The 20,347-nt window shown below is 29.1% G+C and overlaps 1 protein-coding gene across 2 annotated transcripts in view; it reads right to left on the reverse strand.

Moving 5' to 3' along the window:
• LOC107436206 (glutamate receptor 1-like) overlaps positions 1 to 20,347 on the reverse strand; it is a 148,960-nt gene that overhangs the window by 23,541 nt on the left and 105,072 nt on the right. For both annotated transcript variants that reach the window (XM_016047817.3, XM_071188134.1), the window contains exons 7-10: positions 18,733 to 18,840; positions 17,534 to 17,644; positions 5,785 to 6,000; positions 3,013 to 3,368 (exon numbers count right to left, since the gene is read on the reverse strand). In XM_016047817.3, the coding sequence (XP_015903303.3) occupies positions 3,013 to 3,368; positions 5,785 to 6,000; positions 17,534 to 17,644; positions 18,733 to 18,840 (791 nt within the window). The remainder of the gene's footprint in view (positions 1 to 3,012; positions 3,369 to 5,784; positions 6,001 to 17,533; positions 17,645 to 18,732; positions 18,841 to 20,347) is intronic.

Raw genomic sequence — 20,347 nt, forward strand, 5'->3', positions numbered from 1 at the left:
ATATTAGTTATAATGCAAAGACGAAGTAGTCTTACCTTGAGTGAACAACGCTGTTATATTTAAGTGACTTATTTAAGATTTCACGCTGCTAAGTTTTTCAATTATACATGTTGTTCATTATTTTCAGTTTAAAATGTTCATTTTCTAACCTTGAATAATAAAAGAAATGTCTCTCTTACCTTTTCGGGGAAATAATTATGGTCTGATATATCTGGGTTGTGATTTTAGAAGTAAAAAGAAAATCAAACCAACTTATCGCTATGACGCTATGACTGTTACATATTTTAAAAGACGTATGTGATAAACCTGTTACGTAAATATAATTTTAGTTTAAAAATGTTAAAAAAAATGCTCCCTCCGTCCCAAGTTAGATCAATATTTAGATAAAAAAAAATTCCTAAATTAGTTGCTACATTTCAAGTAGATGGAGTCATAAATAATTTCCGATGCAGTTTAGAAAATCGACGCGAGTAAAATCATGCTACTAATGAAGTCACGATTCATTAGCTAGAAGATAGTTTTATGCGATTACTGGCGGAAGAGTCTTTACAAAATGGGCGTGGCTTAAGGCTGTGCGAACTCTGGATTTCTTAAACTAATTTGGTAATGATTTAGGATGAAATGGAGGCAATATATGGTAAGTAAATACTGTTGATTGATAGAATAGCGTTCTAAAATCTCTGATAAATATTCAAATAAAATCAGAAAATCATCAGTATCAATAATCAGTACAAAAGTATGAAAATGTAGCAACTAATTTAAGACGGACAGAGATGCCAAGTTGCTCCGGACAGCAAATATATATTTTAAAGTGATAATTTATTAATTGTGATTCTTGGTTTAATAAATTCAATTTAGTAGATTTTTATCCACCACTATTTCTAAATAATTCGTAGTCTTATATAATTCACCATTTTATAGTACTCATGTCATGCTATACCTTTTAAATAGCAAGCAAAAATAGTCAAATACTTGTAAAATTTACCTTGTAGTTATTGACCGCTTTTTTTAATTATTTTAGAGCGTCCGGAGCAGTTGGAATCTCCGGACTGAGGGAGTGCATTATTAAATATGACTGAAATAATAAACCCAAATGAGTATTCTTTAAACAGAACTAAAAATATTTTTAATATTTTTTAAATTATATCACCTTTCTTTAGCATACTTACCTTTTATGCGCCGCTATTGATATTAGAGAAAAAATATTTTTCAAAGTGAGTGATGAATTTATAAAATGATACAACTTACCTGAATTTACTATAAATTTCATAATAAAAATTATTACACATGATTAAAAATAGTGACATTTGCAACATTCTCGATCTTCTTAAGACGTCAACACGTAACATTGAATGTGACGTCTACCCCATCAATACATATGGGAAATCTGCGATTGACACAATTGTGAGGATAATGTGCAAGGTTAAGAAAGCTGAGAGGGAAAACAGCAATTTTGAGGGGACAACAAAAAATGACATGCAAAGAGAGGGTTCAAAGTTCATAATAAAATAATTATGCTTTAAATATTTGTTTAGAGTTTAATTTGCTGCATAATGTGCAACGTTCTGTTGATTTGCCCATACGTGTATTGTTATTTACTTAAAGGAAAATAAAAAATTTTGCTTTTTTCGTATGTTTTGGATTTTAAAAATATTCAAAACTGTTTTTTAATTTTTTTAAATCTCGGGAGTGATGAAAAATTTGAAAAAAAAATTGTTTATAATAATAGTTAACGTTATTAAGAAATTTTAAATTCTATTTTGTTTTCGAAAATGAAATGCAACAAAAATATTTTCTTTCCGTTCTATATTAATTTTTTCATAAAAAGATACTATTTTCATTTATACTACTCAAATTCAGAGTGAAGTTTTAATACGCATTTCACTTTCTTTTTTGCAAAATATTTTAAAATTAAAAACTTTATCAAAAAAGAACTTTTAAAGATGACATATCTTAAAATTTAATTCTTTATTGAGACCAACACTGCCGCCGATCGAACAGCGCCGATAGAAGTATTTGTGCAAGGCACAAATTCTTCTATCGGAAAAGCTGTTGTGAATCTTCTTTTAACAAATTGAATGCGCAAAAGTAATTTTTTAAATTACATTAGATGAATTTTAATGCGAAAATTCTTTTTTAAATAATTATTATTGATGACAAAAATATGTTGGAATCATTTGTCTCACAAAAGCTTACATTAAAAAAATATAAATATCTACATTATTATGCTAGTGTATTAGAACTCTATTTTCGCATTTTTGCAATGGAATTAACAGTTGTGTATGGAAATGAGTTACATTATACAATTTTCTCCAAATACTTTCGTGCTCAGTGCTCGCTATTAGAGACGCGTTTGTTTTATTAATACTTCCGATAAATGTCTCACGTAAAACATAAGCGACGAGCAATGTTGATATTGAAACACTAAACTCAGATAGCTCAAATATTTCCTTTTTAGTATTTATGTCCGATACGCAATGAATTCGTGTTCACTTCCACGCATTATTACATAAAATATCATTACTGGGGTTAATAAAATTCTTAATCGAATTAACTCTTTTTAATGTATGCATCTTTATAGATTTATTGTTGTTAATGGTATACATTTAATATAACTGATTATTTCATACATTTTATATCCCGTTTAAGAAACTAATTTAGCAATTCTTTAATTACAAAGGGCATTTTTATATAACATATAAATTTATCAGGGCTATTTTATATCTTACTTGCAGACAAAATTTCCCTTTTTGAGAAAAATGTTTTAATTTTAATTAAAAAAAATATATTAAATGTAAACATAAGGGGATTGATTGATTATATATATNAAAAATAAGAAACAAAAACTGAGATTAAATTAAAAACAAATAAATTTAACTAAAAAAAATGTCTTATTATATTTATAAAAAAAAAGCTTCAAATGAATACATCGAGGATTTACTTCAGAGATGATGAGGAAAAGCACAAAAGGTACACCAATACACTCATGCCTAACATCAAATTCCCTTGTACCTGGGGCAAATGTCACAACCCTGTTGCATGAAGGCGCCTAGAGAAAACCAAAGACTGTTATGCAAAGAAAAATCATTAGAAGCTGATGGACCCAAGTAGTTATCTTCATAACGCCATTCATGGGGTGAAAATCGGCTAACAAGAAATAGTACAACAGATACTCCTACATAAGCGAAGATGATACACATCCAGATTTCTTCGGATAGTGGATTCATGAAAGAAAATACACCTGGCTCCCTGTTCAAAGGTTTCTTGATCATTATACTGATTCCCATGGACATGAAAGGTTTTGTAAAATCGATTACATTCTCTCTGGCTGATGTAATTGTCAGAGGAGCTATTGCCATGTCTGCATCCTGAAATGGGAAAGAAACGGTTTCTCGGAATTAAAGTATACTATAAAATGAGAAATAGTAAGAATAATAAAGGGATCGTCTTACGAGCTGTTTATAATACAAGTAAATTAAACTTTAAATAATCAAAGTTAGTTAGAATGTTTATTGTGATCATAGATACATTTTCTAGTTTTTTGTCTTTCTACGCATTATCATACGTTAAATAGTATAACAGTATTTCTTTTTGTTATTATTTATTTTAATTAACTCTTCACTGGTAAAATTTCGGATCAAATATGGTATAAAGAACAAGAACTTTGGGTGCGTCATCCTTAAAATCCATTTTACTGTAAAATCTATTTTTACCCAAAAATGTAAATTTTACAGTAATACATATTTTATTAAAGTGATTCAGTGATTTAACGTTAGCTATTACTGTAAAAATTATGGTATAGCAGTTTTTTTGCGCCGTAACATGTTCCGGCAAAAATTGATTTTACTACAAAAAGTACGGGTACTCTGAGTGCTGACAATTTTTACCGGAATTTGATCCGGAATTTCTTACAGTGTACTAAAATCTCAACATAAATTTTTTTTTCAAATTGTTTAATTGCAAAATCCAATTTTTCAACTACTTAGTTTTATGTAAATGTTACGTATTACAGACGTGGAAAGTACTGAAAAAGTGACTTATATGATAGAGAATGCATTGCTCTTGGTTCTTCTGGCAGAACCAACATTCATGAAGAACCAAGAGAGATTGATCTTGGATCTTCGTGATTTTTTTTTCCAAATGAGCTTTGTACCTTTAGGGAAGTTTTTGTAGTACAATTCCTATAGCATATTTTTTTTTTTAATACATATATTTTTTGCATTAATTATATAAATTTTTAAAGGCACTATGGCCATCACGTATTATATGCATTGTATACATATTGTGCTATTAGGAGTAGCATAGTATAAAATAAATTAACTAGTTAGTAAACGTTGTATAAAGGTATCAGGCTATTTTTCTTAATTGATTTAAACTTTTTATTTATAAAAAAAACAAACGAAGCAAGAAGATATAGTTATTTTTAACTTATAACTATCAGCTCTATGTAATGAATCCTCTACCTATAAAAAAATATTTTGTTGTAAATCAGTAGGTTATTACCTGTTTGTGAAGTTACGTGAATAAAACTCAAATAATTAAATATAATGTGTATTAGGTATTTAACATAGAGTTACATGTGTACTAGTGATGCTCCCTGGTGATTACTCTATCTGTCCTAGCGTCGTCTGGTTGCCTTGCATTTTTTGAGCGCTTGGATTGAGGTCATAATGGCGATGAAAGGGTTACAAATTTTGAAATGAAATTCAAGTGGCTTTTACGAATTTTAAGCGGATCAGAATATAATTTCCTCGCTCTGCTGCTGTTGAGTAAGTTCCTGTTTTGACTTGACATGATAGTCTGAATGCTAATCTTTTTTAAAAATCAGGTTAACTCAATCATCTATCAGGTTCATGAAAAATTCCGGATCAAATGACAATAAAATGCATCGGCCCTCAGGATGTCGCTCCTTAATTCCGCAAAATTCATTTTTTGCGGAACAAAAAATCTGATATACCGTAGTTTTTACAGTAATAATTACTGTAAAATCAATGAATCCACCTAATTAAATAAATGCTTTAAAAATTATGATACAATATTTTACGGTAGGAAAGGGATTTTACAATAAAATTGATTTTTAGGATAATGCTCAAGTAAAAGGTATTTCCTCTCGGGGGAAACAAGCACTTTGAAATTACATGTCGGTATTAATAACACAACTTTATTGGGACAAAACACATGGAAAACTAAACTACATAATACATAAAATATAAAATAAGCATTTACTAATCACGTCACTTTGTGCTGCCATCTATATTTCATTTTGAAAACTACATTAAACAGAAACAGTACCCCTTGTGCCGGTACTTTATGCCTTAATTTGATCCGGAATTTCTTACAGTGTTTCATTATGTTACTTAATTCATTCCATGGATAAGAAGCATATTCTTCAGCATATGCACTACACTATTATCTCTATATTCCATTATTCTGAAATATTGGGAAGCCAAATTAAGGCTAATTGCTTAGTGACGAAGTGTCTGACCTTTGAATAGATGAGTCAAACACATAAACACATTGAATGAGGAATTTCACAGTCACGTAGGGGACTATCAGTCAGTATATTTTCATGCAATGTTTGGCTTAAAATTTTTCATAAATCTTAACGAACTTATTTAATTAAATCATATATTTCGGACCAAGATAGAATACTTCACAAGAAAATCTAATATTAGGCACCTAATATCTATTTTTTTACCTGGACGTGACAGCAACATTACTCAGGTAACATAATTATTCATTTTTAATACTTTATATTTATAGAAATGAAATGAATTATTGTACCTTCCTTATGAGCTCGCCAACCATTCCATTCCAGCCAACATTAGAAGTAGGGTCTTTTCCACCGTAAGCAGAATCATTTACTAATTTTATTATAAAACTGATCTTTAAGTTATCAGCTATTAAATCTGCTAAATCTTTACAATAACCTTCAAACATGTCATTGCCTTCTAAAATTACACCTGATTCCGCCACTTTGTACATCAAATATGGCTCTTCCTAAAAAGGTTTATCAGTTATGAGAAATTATTCAAAGAATATATCAAATATAATTTTAAAAATTGGTCGCATTACAAAGTTTCAGTTATTATTTCACATTTTGAACCTATAACCTGAAGGTCAAATAAAAAAAGGGACACAGTACTCGCTTAACAATAATGTGCCCCAGGTTCGAATTCCAGCTTCGACTCGTCACACGAAAGCTGTTTTCGACTCGCAGCGACTACAATCCTGACATAGCTATCTTATAGAGTCCTTTTTATTGAAATAACATAGTTTGTTTGTTAAAATAACAGTACTTGTCTGTTTAAAATAGGCACCTGTTTTTAAATAACAGTATTTTTCTGTGAAGTAAACTGTTTTATATTTACACACAAGTTGACAGTTTTTCTTCACTAAATTTAACAGATATTTCTTATGGTGAGCATAATATGAGCTAATTAGTCAAAAATTGTCTAGCGATACATTGTGGAAGTTTTCTGTTATTCGATATTTAAAAATGACAATAAAAAATTATAAATTTGTTTTTAAAGTTCCACATCATTAAGCTACACCATTGGAGGATTGTTGGAGAAGTTTTATTAACAGATAAAGTGATTATAATCAATTTGCCACCATTTAAACTCAATCCGTAATCTGTGAAAACGATTTAATTTTTTTTCTGCTTTAACTATCAATCTGCCATGGTCCATTTTGGAGAATCAAATTCATATAAATATGTTATAGCAATTATTCTTTCAGATTTGTTTTTGAGCAGTTATTCTTACAGATTTGCTATTGAACAGTTATTTCTATACGTTTCTTTTTATTCAACAGTTATTTCACATATTTGTTATTAAATAATCTGCTCTACTGATTTGTGACTCAATATTTTTTCTTTCAGATATGTTCTGCAACAGCTGTTCTCCAGCAGTCCAACAGTTATTCTACCACAGTTGTTATTCTACTATGTTTCCTGCTTATTGGTTATTCAAAATATAAAAGTATGCGTGTTTTGTATTTCGAATGACCAATAATGCGCTTATGTTATCGTGAGGCTGCCTATAACACAATTAATCATTATTATTATTTTTTTTTTTTTAATGGTGCGAAAATAAAATAAACTTTTGTTTCCATTTTGAAACGATTAAAAATTGAAGAAAAAAAACTTTATTTAAAATGGAATTTGATTAAAAACTTAATTGATACTGAATCTGATAAAGGTAGAATGAAATAAAGCAGAAAAAATTGAATCAGCGTTTAAAGGTCTTTTGTGAAAGATATATTATATATTTAAAATAACTTCACTTGGAAAAAAAAACTTCAGTATCTTTTTATTCATAGTTACTTCTATTCATTACTCTTTGATTTATGTTCGATCAAACGAAACACAACTATTAAAAAATTTAAATCTTGGAATATGCTTTGCTTCATTTTTCATTCACTCAATTTATTTCAATCATTTATTTCATTCATTTAGTTCTTTCAGAATTAGATCTGTTTAAAGTCTATTTTAAATATTTTCTTATAATTAAACTTTTGCTTCCTTATTTCTTGTCTGATTATTTCTGAATATTTAATTGAACTTTCAAAGGAAGAATGATTTAATTAATTTCTTCGAAAAATCAACTCGTTAGTTCATAAATCGAGCATAGTGGTTTTTTTAAAGTTTTTAGAAAACTTGAAAAAAAATTATCATTAGAAGTAAATAATGTTTTTGATTTAAAAAATGGAAAATTATATTTTCATTATTCTGTAGAGAGGTTAGCAAACTTTTTTGCTGACCTACGCATATGAACTTCTGTCTATTTATTCTACACTGTAAAAAAACTGTGAAAGTTATAGAAGAAATCCAATTTTTTACAGGAAAAAAAACTGTTTAACCCTTTGACGGTTATGAACGAGTTCAGCTCTCAATCGAATCGTGCCTCTTAATTCGCGCAAACGAGTTCCGCTCGGGAGCAAGATTTTGACCGTAATGGTTATAACGAGCACTACTCGCGTAGTGAAATTTTTCCCCAATGCGCGCTGACGAGCTGTGCTCGTTCACCATTATTNCGAATCGTGCCTCATAATGCGCGCAAACGAGTTCCGCTCGGGTGCAAGATTTTGACCGTAATGAAGTAACGAGCACTACTCGCGTAGTGAAATTTTTCCCCAATGCGCGCTGACGAGTTGAGCTCGTTCGCCATTATTATTCTGCATTGACTATGTTAAAAACGAAAAGTACGTGAAAACTGTTATTTATATGTACTACGAATACTTTAAGAAATTTTTAAAACACGTGAGGCGAGCTATCTACCGCATCCAGAGAAGCCAACTTGCTCCGCTTTGTAAAATAGTATTTCCTAGTGATGGCGAAAGTCAAGTTACTTTCAGTTTAGCATTTCTCCTTTTAAGTAAGATTTTCACCACTAAATATCAAAAACTATTAGTAACATATAAAATGCACCGTTAAAGCAACAATCTACTGGTTACTCTATTAAAAAGTAGGCGTATAACTGTCCTTCTCCAACGAAATTTACTACATAATTTGCTTCCACTTTATTATAACAATTCCAGAAGACGGAGCAGTTGGCATCGCCAGAGAAGGGTGACATTTTCGGAAGAACGGAGGTGGAAAACAGATGCCACTTTCGACTACTGTTTGCACGTAATACTGTGCGAATTAATGAAACGAAAACTGCTCATTTCCCTGACCGTCAAAGGGTTAAAGAAAAGAACAGATGTTTTTTTTTAAATATTTTTACCCATTATCCACGCACTATAAAAAATTTCCATCCTTCTTACAGACTTTCTCTGCATATTTGACGCTTTAAAGCTGTTTTGTTAACAAACCGATTAATCTCAGTTCTTCATCCCAATCATAAACAGATTAAAACCGTCATTTAACCTTCTTATCCTTTTTAGTTAGTCGCAGTTTTTCTTAGCGATAACTCTACACTTTTTTCAAATCATTTTACGATTATTACGAGTGTGGTTCGATTTGATTATCAAAATGATGCTCTACTTGATTATTATACTTCGTTAGATATACTTTTTTGGCAAGTTAAGCTGCCGGAAATTTTTATACGGGTGAACCATTATTGTTTTAAACCTCTTATCTCTTAAATATTAAATACTAAATAAATTTAACTTTGAAGAAAAAAACTATTTTAGATTATTCTTCTTACTGAGACACTTGAGCTGCGGTTTTTCAGATTACAGAGCCCTCGCCTTTCAATGAGATCACCCAGGTGTGAATTCCTGTTTCAACTTGTCGTACAAATGCTACTCTTGGCTTACACCAACCACAAATCTGGCATAATTATTTAATGCCAGAATTATATTACTATTCATAATATTCACAATTATTTTATTTACAGTACTTATCTGCGTAAATAGGCGTCTGTTTTTAAATAACAGCATTTTTCTGCGAAATAAACGATTTTATACACAGTTGAATTTTTTTTCCGTAAATTTAACAGATGTTATTTTTATACACTGTAAGCTAAAAGAAATTTTTAATTTCAAATGCATTTTTAAATATACTTAACGTGATTCGATATGAAAAGCCAAGAGGGTGTATTATAAAAACACCTACCCAAATAACAAGAAATTGCAAGTTTAATCCATGAGAAAAAAAAAGCTTCAGCAAATTTATTCAAGGTGAAACTTTTTTTACAATAAAATCAATAGAATGCGCGAAAATCGCACACAAAAGGTTTAAGCTACTTTGAATTTCCAAGTATTTTGTAAAGAGCTTGTTAAAGTTCCTGAAAAGAACAATTTGTTTTTAAAATGTTATTCAAAAAAATTTCATAGTGAATATTTAAACCTGAAGGTGTTAAAACATAGAAGTCCTGAAGCATATTAACATGTACTACTAAATAAGAAAAATAATATTTGATTTTAATTACACATTATTTTAATAAAAACAAAAGATTTAGTTTTCTTTGTTATATATAGCTGTTAAACAGGCAGGCAATTGATCTCTAAAGCGTCTAATAATTTTAGAAAACAGAGATGAAGTAATTACTGCTTTCTATGATCAGATTGTTTTTACTTGCCCTCTACATATTCGAATTCACTCTTAAACGGTGAATATCACACATTATCATCAGTTCGTTCGTTCGTTGTAGTGGAACTGGGCGTCTGAGGCCTTACGGCCCTTTTCCCATACATTTTCATCAGTCATATCATCATATGTGTTGGTTATCTTAGCATCAGCCCCGCTAGGGGCTCCAACTAATTCATCTGAGTGGAAATAAATAATAAATCGCCAAAGCGCAACTGAAAGGTGAAAGTTTGGATTCAGTATCTTTTACTGAGAGAAAATTAGAATGAAGTAGTGAGATTGAACAAACAAGTTTGAGAGAGAGAGAAGAGGTTTTGTGGCAGACTGCCTCGCCTCCCTTCGAGGTATTACCCCCGAGCTTCTCAGGTGCACAGTAGCCACATAGCCCCAGGGAAAAGGAGAAATTCATAATAAATGCGCAAAATTATTTTCAAGTATTTACAGCTATTTACAAAATTTACGGGACAAAACTCCGTCGGATAGGAAAAAGGCNAAATAATTCGAAGGCCTATATAATTCGCCACTATTGTAATAGTTATATCATGCTAAACTTTTTAAAAAAAAGCAAATTTAGTCAAATATTTGCAAATTTACATTGTAATTATTCACCGTTTTTTAAATTATTTAGGCACGTCCGGAGCAGTTGGCATCTCTGCTTACGGCCCTTTTCCCATACATTTTCATCAGTATCTAAAAAGGTTAGTCACATATACTTTTATTGAAGTTTAAAGCTGGTAGCATAAAAAATAGTCCTTAAATTAATAAAAATTTTATTTTATACACAATTTTAACTATTATGAAAGTACTTTAGGTATTTCATTTTGCATGATTTAAATGCAATGAGATCTCTAAGTTCAAAATGACAAACTTAAGATCACATGCTCCTTTGACCAATTCTGTGAAGCATATTTTTAAAAGAAAGTTTCGTCAAGAAGTACCTACTGGTAGCACAAGTATTTGATTATTATTATATTATTATTTGTTTTGAAAGAAAAGCGATTGTAAAACAAAAGTATTCCGTTTATATTAAAATATAAGCAATACTTTTTATTCCAATGCCCACCTGGGGAATGACCTTTTGTCAATACAGGCATCTTAAGGGCAGATTTGTTGGCCCCTCTTTCAGGGGCACCACATCAGGTGGGCCAACGTTGCTTCCACAGTAAGTACAGATAGTACAGAGAATGAAAAAGCATCCATTCCTTTGTCCGGGATTCGAACCCAGAACCTTGTTGACTCAAGGCCAGTTCTCTGACCTTCACACAGGCCGATCGGCATATAAGCAATATAAATTCCTTATTTCGATCTCAAGGAACCGAAGAATGTCTGACCCCAGCTAGAATTGTTGGAGACATATCCACATAGCATAAAAAATATGTACCAACACTTTGTCTTAAAGGTACTTTTTACTGTTTTTTTAATATTTGTGATGGTGCATTATGAATTTAAAGTGTTGAACGTTTCTGAAACACTAATAATTAATAACGGTGAGGTATGTTTAATCAACACAATGTTTTGGTGCGTATATAAATTTTTGCGTAACCTTAAATTTAAACTTTTTGAGTATCGTAATATCGTATCTAAATTTATTGAAATTCTCACCATTGAAACACAAAGAAATAATTGTTTTTTTCGTATAAAGATGTTCCAAATTACATTTAACTATTTTTAAATCCTCTACAATTTGAAATAGCATATACACACGAAACGAGTTTAAAAAATCTAGTTCGTAAAATACTAAGTTTTTAGCAATATTTATATGACATCCTATGGTGCTTAAAATCATCAGAAAACGTAGAAATTGCCTTCAGGTCTGTAATTTAATTTTATTAATTTAAAACTGGGAAAAAATATTTATGAAATAATGAAATGTTTTTTTTTTAAATTTTTCTCATCAAGCATTGGACGGATGAATTATAAAAATATTCATTTCAAAGATTAGACTATAATTGCTGAAATGAAAAGTTTTACAAATTATATTTTCCTAAGAAAGCAATTTTAAACATAACTAAAATTCGTTCAAATATTTTCAACACTAATTACTTCTTTTATATTACAATAGATAAGTTAATCAAAATTTGAAACAGTGTTCGTCACTATTTGGATTAACTTTTACTTTAATTTCTAAATTATAAGCTAAAATTAAATAGTTTCACAGAGTTTATTTAAGCAAAATAGAGTTAAAACTGAAGTAATCATGAAGAAAATAATTTAAAATGTATAGTTCAATATATCATTCAAAACTCGCTCCAAATTTCTTGGTTGCGTTCTATCTTTAATTACTGATTTCAAGGAATATAATCTAATTTTGATTTAAAATGGAAGAAGAAACCATATGCATGAAAAATAAATTAATTCCTTTTCCGCTTAGAACTCATTTATTCACGTTCATATTTTCCTTCTTTACATGAAACTAATTTAATTTATTCATTTACTTTAAGTCCCAGGGTTGTTTCGAATGTAATTAATCTAAGATTTGCGCAAAGAGTTGCGGAGAAGTTTGACGAATGGAAACTAATTTTGCACTAAGCTAAATCCTTTGGAATTTAAAACTTTCATTCTATTTTTAACTGCAATGTTATCGAGAAATATTTTGAACGAATATGGATCCATTTGTTGTAAATTTAATCTGAAAACTTAAAGTATGTAGCTATTAATTCCGCTAAAATGTTAATTATTTTCAGTCTGGACAACGTATAGAGTATATGCAAGGATTAAATTTATAAATATGTTTGTTAAAAATTAAATTAAATAAAGGGGACAGAAGAATTTCTAAACTAATTTTGAAAATCATCACTCTTATTTTACATTATATTACTTAATTTTTAAACTCATTTCGCACTAAGCTAAATCCTTTGGAATTTAAAACTTTCATTATATTTTTAACTGTAATGTTATCGAGAAATATTCTGAATGAATATGAATCCATTTGTTGTAAATTTAATCTGAAAACTTAAAGTTTGTAGCTATTAATTTCGCTAAAATTTAAATTATTTTCCGTCTGGACAACGTATAGAGTATATGCAAGGATTAATTTTATAAATATGTTTACTAAAAATAAAATTATCTAAAGGGCTCAGAGAAATTCTAAACTAATTTTAAAAATTATCACTCTTATTTTACATTATATTACTTAATTAAAGACAGACAGTAAAGAAATTTCAATAAAAGAAACGTTTCTGATATAAATATGAATATATGTTTCTGTATATAAATATTTTCAAAGGAAATTAAGAATCATAATTAAAAAATGCAAATTTATCAAATTTCTAATGCACGACAACTTTTTTTTTAAAGAATTACCTTGTTTGAATATCTTTTTTATCTTTTTATTTACATAGTTATAACCAATAAAAAAGTAAAGTATATATTTTACATATTAAAGTGAAGCATATATAAAAGTGAAGAATATATATTTTTTCAATATTTGCGATTATATTTAGTCAAAAAAAGGCACGTGATTTTCTTAGTTGAGAAATTTTATTTTAAATATAGTTTTCAACAGCTGAAGTTAAAATAATTATTCGCTTATTAAATATAATATGCACAGATTTATAGCAAAAAATTTAAAGTGCAAAGAATAATTTAGGCAAAATAAGTTTAATCTACTAGAAATATAAGAGCATGATAAAAAGTAATAAAAAATAACAGTACTCAAAAGAATTAATTTGAAAAGAAAAAACTAAGTGGGACAACGAACAGCCATATTCAGCACTTATTTTATTTATTTGATTAACTTTCTCATTTTTGTAAAATTGACTGCTTACTGAAGCTTTAATAAATTTTAAAAAATGACATTTTTGAAGCTTGGATACTCCATTACAGTAATTTTCGCCGGAATAAGCAAAACTGCACAGCGACTACTTTTATTAAAGAGCCTCTTCTAATATTTTACTTTTTTTCATTTCTTAGCTTTTTTTCTAAATTTTTCAGTTAAATATAAATAAATTTTATGATGCTTAAAATATTTTTAGCGAAAATTTAGTCTGACTTTTTTATTTCAGAAATTTTATTTTAATTGTATTTTAACAATTCAAATTCACATCATGCTTATTAATTTTGATATGCATTAATTTATAACAAAAAGTTTTAAATCTAAAGAATAAATTTAGCGGAACAACGTTAAGCTGCTTAAAGTACAAGAGCAAAACGCAATGAAAAAAAAATAATAAAGCGTGCAGAACTTCAAGAACTAAAGAGAAAAGAAACTACTTGGGATAAACTAAAAACCAAATTTGGAAGTCTTTTTATTTATTTAGGATTTTCTATTTCTTTTCTTTTTCTTTTTTTAAGTTTAAGTGCTCACTGAAGCTTTAATGAATTTATTAAAACATGAACTATTTTATGTTTAATTTTTTTAACATCAATGAAATTGTTACATTTATTGGCATTTATTGTATTAAATGACATGTAGTGTAGATGTTTCTTTCACTTCAAAAAAATCTCGTAAAATAAATTTTTGAATCATAATAACTCAATTTAGTTTCTTATCTGGATAAATTAAAAAAGATTAAATGAATAATTAGTTAAAATGTGATTTTAACGTTATAATAAATCCATGACTCAAATGATTTATGAGCTGAATCGCTTAATGGAAGAAATTGTTAAATAAAAATTTCGAAATACTCGATTTTAATGTTTCAAATACATGATTGATTGCGTTTATCATACCACTAACTGATAAAGTAATTTTCAATGTTATTTCCATAATAGTTTTAAGACATTTTGATGTATACTGAATCTGCTGCAATCAAGCTCATCAAAATATTGTTTTATAGGTTTATAAGGGAACTTTATAAGGGTTATACAAATACTAATAAAACGTGAATAAGCGGCATTGCTATAATTCAGAGATCTAGAGAGATGTTGAAATTTTGCATGGCAGCAATCTAAAGTCAATTTTACATGGTTTTATACTTAGCTGTTTAATTTAAAAATTATATTTTAGAAATACTGCTGTGATTGCAGCGCTGTCATTGGGATTATAAATGAATGTGGGAATTAATTAATTATTTCAAGTGACAGATTTTATAATTTTTTATACAGTTCTCCAGTTTTTAATATGTATAATAGTTACCCACTTGCAAAGGGTAAGCAAATGGTAGTATTAGAAATACAACAGTGAATGCAGTGACGTCATTCGAGATTATAAATGAAGGTAGAGACTTTCTTAAGCAGTTTGCCTGAGAGCAATTTCAGGTGAAGAAAGGGATGCTAAAAATTAATGTCTGGGACAGAAAAAATGTGCAAGATTGCTGTTTCAGTAGCCGTGATTCTGAGACATGCAGGCAGATATCACTATATTGTTTATGGTGAACAATAAGCAGGGTGAGCAGTTACGAAGAAAAAAGATTTTTTTTATTAATAGTGGGTATCACTACTGCCCCAAGACTAGAACCTTCCAAGACCAGAACAAACAAACACCCTGGTTTCCAATAAGGCCATTTTAGCTGTAGATGAAATTAAAAGAGATGCAGCTGGTGACATCTATGCTGTAATCTATCTGAGCAGAAAGATGACACTACCAGCTCCTACTGTCCAAAACCGAACTGGTTTTCTTTCAAGTGCAATATTACTGCTTCAGTGGTTGTAGGAGATAGTAATACCCAGTTAGTTATCGCCAAACTGTTTATGGAGGACAATAAGTAGGACTTAAGGCTGTGAACAAAGAGTGAGAAAGATTTTATTTAAAGCAGATATTAGTACTGTGCCAAGACCAGGAACTTACGAAATCAGGACAAGCAAACACCGTGATTTCCAATGAAGCTATTGCTGCTGTTGATGAAATTATAAGAGATGCAAATTGTGGCATCTGAAAAGCAGAAGACGTCTGAGAAGGATGGCACTTTCAGTTACAAATCTGAATGTTTTGTAACTGTCTGTTACGAAACATTCGATTTGGATGTTCTGTTTTGTGCGTATTTATCTTTAGCAAGGTTTTTCATTCACTTAAATTCCTCTTCTGATTTGAACTAGCTAATTAGTTGCATCTGTCTGCGGTGAAATTCCCCTGTTTTCTTTACGGCTATGGATGATGAGATTGCTATCATTTCAATTCTTCCGAATTTGTCACAGATACACACTTTTTATTTGACCCATCTTTATATAAAAAATTTTTTGAATTTTATTTAACTTTGATTATTGAAGGAATCTAATGATCTTTTGAACTGCGAGAGTAAATTTTGTAGTAGGTCATATTTCGCAAACACAAGTAATGGTCAATAATTCAAGAAAACCATCTACACCATGCAGGAAGACCATCCACTTTGTATTCCAGAACAATTAAACAAAGACATCTGAGTTATCCCACTGTTATCACACTCACTGTCAAGTTGTTGAAAGGGAGAGTAAGTGATAAGAGAAATACAATTCATGCTTAATTTCCCATATGGGGCCCAAGGAACAGTAAGTTCACTATAAACTACTTACAATGATTTTTTTGAATCAGATTTTGACAGGTGACATGTAATTATAGTGAAAAATGGTTTTAAGGATTACATTCCACAGAGAGAATCTATGAAGAGTCATAATTCTTTTCATTATGCATAATTTCATTACAAAATTTGAATAATTTATTTATTCTCATAAATTAATATAAGGTAATCATATTTTATATTTAGTGATACATTAAATAAATTTAAATTAATTAATGAAAGGGAAGCTGTAAAAAATAAAGAAAAGTTGCTCTTGTAAAGAGAACACACTCAGATATAAAACTTTCACTTTTGGCAGTTTAGTAATTCCTGATCTGCATTTTATTTACTTTGAGAATCATTTCGTCACGATATCATGCGATTTGGGAAGAGGCGAAAACTCTCAAATATATGACGGAAACGTTTCATCAACTTGGAACCTCAGCACAGTGCATTGTGGAACATAGTTAACTAGAATGACGGAGTTAGAATTAAGACTAGAGAAACAAAATTAGAAAGATGAATGAAGCTGATTGGCTATATAGGAGTCAAGGATTTAGCTTCATAACATTGAAATCCAGAGTTCGAATCCCGCTTTGGGCGTGGAACAATTCATCTCTCTGTTCTATCTGTCTTTCTTATGATGTTGGGGCAACGTTGATCCAACTTTACGCAGATCAACAATACAGTCCGTTAGATGCCAAAAGTCTTTTAAAGTATTCTGCTTTTTGAAGGAAAAAAAGTAATGAAATATTTCTTTACTTTTAGTGAAATTCGTTTCCTCGAAGAAGTGTCAATTGTTATATTTCGTCACTTTGACGAAATGTTCACTCGGAGCATATGCCTGGAAACGGTTTCGTAAAAAGGAAAGAGAGTTTTGTGAAATTTGAGTTTCCATTTTTTACAGTGAACTGCTGCAAAATGGATTAAAATATATTCAATTCAAGGTTTCTATTGTGTGTTTCAAACGCAGTTACAGGCTTTCAGAAAACACTTGCTTGTTACTTTCAAGCAAAAAGTTTTTTCAAATCATTGACTAAAGTTTGTTAGAAATGATATGGATTAAAAAAATTAAATATCTTACCAAAATACTTGTAACAATATACGTTTTGTTTTCGAAACCAGTATTTTGAGGAATTCTCTTGTAGTTAGGAGGAACTTGTTGTAATCCTTCGTTATCCGACCAATACGCAATCTGGAAAGAAAATTATCACTCGCTTAAAAATTTAAATTTTGTCTGATAAGTTCTGCTGAATTAAAATATGAATTTTAGATGATGCACCAGCCATATGTATTTTCAAGTTTTAGCATTTTCTTTTAAAACTATGAATGCGTTATTAAATGAAATAGTTCTGAGAAAAAATTCTTATGAAAGAAATAATTCTTAAAAAATTTAACTATAAGCAAACCAATGCTATTTAAATAGCATTTCTACATTAATTTGTTTAACAATTCTAGTTTAAATTTAAAAACCTTACTTGATAAAAAAATACAGATTACCCTTCCTGTCACAAAATTTTAAATTGAGCACCGTGTGAATTTAAACCGTAAATTTATTACATGTTTATTTAGGGAAATTTTTACTTCTATCATTATATATGATGTAAATAATTAATGAACTGTATTAAGCTGAAAAAAGTATTGTCAAATATACCAGAATATAGTAAAATTTACCGTGTTTCTGGCAGTATGGGGATCCCAAAAGACTCGATATTTTCTACTGAAGTTCTTTGGATTTGATTTTGGTAAAATTAAAAGCAAAATTGGGTCTTATAATAAGTGTTTAAATTTGGTAATTGTTGCATAGTTTGGTGGTTTTATAATGATACCTTAAAGCATGGCAAAAAACTATTTTTTCGGTTAATTTTACTTTTCATTCTTGTAATTTGTGCTAAATTTGTGGTAATAAAAACTATGAATTTAAAAACCAGAATTTCCGATAAATCATACGAAGTTTTCGTATGAATGGAAAGATTACCAAAATGAATGGTTCAAATATTGTATATTTTGTGTTTTATTATCGGAATTATTGCTTTTTTTAAATTGTTTTTTTTTTTTTTTTTTTTTTTTTTTTTTTTTTTTTTTNTTTTTTTTTTTATCATAAACGTCTTTACCACACAGTAGGGTAATTTTACCGGATTTTGTTCCTCCGTGTATATTTCTTTCAAACAAGGTGGGAGTAAAAGTTTACAATTAAAAGAATAGCTAATTATACAACAATGGAAGATAAAATAAATGAATTAAAAAAAATCATTCAAACACTTGGTATCCATTCACACTTACTTTGACCATTTCACTATTCATTGACATTTCCACGACATTTACTGTGTAATTTTTGCGCCATCCATTATCGTCAAATGTAATATTTCCTGTTAAACCACTTAAATCTGTCTAGAAAGACAAAAGAAAAGAAAATAAATCATATTTCCAATAATTATTTATAAAATAATTAGAATAGGTTTATTCCTAACGTAGATTTCATTATTTATTTCAGAACAAATATGGTTTTAAGTAGAACTTCATATTCATTCAGACGAATTCAGTGTAACTTGCAAATTGTTGACTAAACTTTAGAATTCTGATTCATTAAGATTATATAAATAAAAAGCAATAAATAGTCAAATTAGTACTTATTAAAAATGAACAGATCATATAATGAAAAGAAACAAATTTCGAAACCACATATATTTTCAGAAATTTTAAAATCAGTTCCTACAATTTTAAAATTAAAATCCAGTTTTATCATTTTCTTATTAAACTGTCATCATGTGTGAAACATGTCAAATGCAGGAACAGCTTAAAAGAGACATTAGATTTAAAAATAATTTATGTACAAGTATACGATAAGCAAAGACGGTCTATACATGAATTTCATATATATATATATATATTTGAATTTAACTCCGTTTTGAAGAAATTCACTTAAGAATGCCTTTTTTAATTCAATTCTTCAATTCAATTATTTTTAAGAACAATTCTTATATTAAACCTTCAAGCATTCTCAAAACTACTAAAAAAATTCCCTCATTTTTCCAGCATTGCTTTAGTTTATGTTGGTGGAATTCTAGTTTTTGTATTTACTTTCTCGCAGAATGAATACGACCGCAGAATGAATTCCTAAGTATACATTTAAAAAAAAACATTCTTATAATAAACCTTCAAACAATATCAAAAATTCTGAAACAAATTCATCCTCTTATCCAATACTGTTGAAACTTTATGTTGGTGTTTGTTCTAATTTTAGCACTTTATGCCAGACAAAAGAATGCGACCTTATGGTCCAGGAGGGTGATTATTGGTCATCTGGATTAATTGCCATAGCATAAATTATCGTGCTCACCTCAGCATGTAATAAAGATTCAGTGTTCAAATCGACATGGAAATATGACTCGATAAGATTTCAAATCATAGCAATGAAATATGCTATTGAATACTTAAAAATGACAATCAGAAAAGTAAATATGTTATTCGTTGTTTTAAGATAAAATAAAACTCAAGTAATGCAAAATACATCTGAGACACTTTAAAATTACATGTATGTGCTCTGAGAGTGTGTGCCTTGCATACAAATTGATTATTCTTCTACTTTTCATTGAAATACTGTGAAGCTAACTTTTAAATACAAATGAAAAAATGAAGATAAATATTACAGATTTGAAAAAAAAAATACCATTAAAAAAAACCAAAGAATTCAATGCAAGACACTTGACTATTTGCAACTAAAAATGACACGTCATTTTAAAACGGAAATAATATTTTTCTTTAACGAAACTCTAGGGTATTTTTCGAATAACAACCATTAAAGTAAATGTAATACTAATCTAGAGAAAGGCATAATATCCTATTGTGGAACTTGTCATGTATCTATTATTCATTTAAGATTTTTGAAAAATACTTT

This window comes from Parasteatoda tepidariorum, chromosome X2 (assembly GCF_043381705.1).
Source record: "Parasteatoda tepidariorum isolate YZ-2023 chromosome X2, CAS_Ptep_4.0, whole genome shotgun sequence".
NCBI lineage: Eukaryota > Metazoa > Arthropoda > Arachnida > Araneae > Theridiidae > Parasteatoda > Parasteatoda tepidariorum.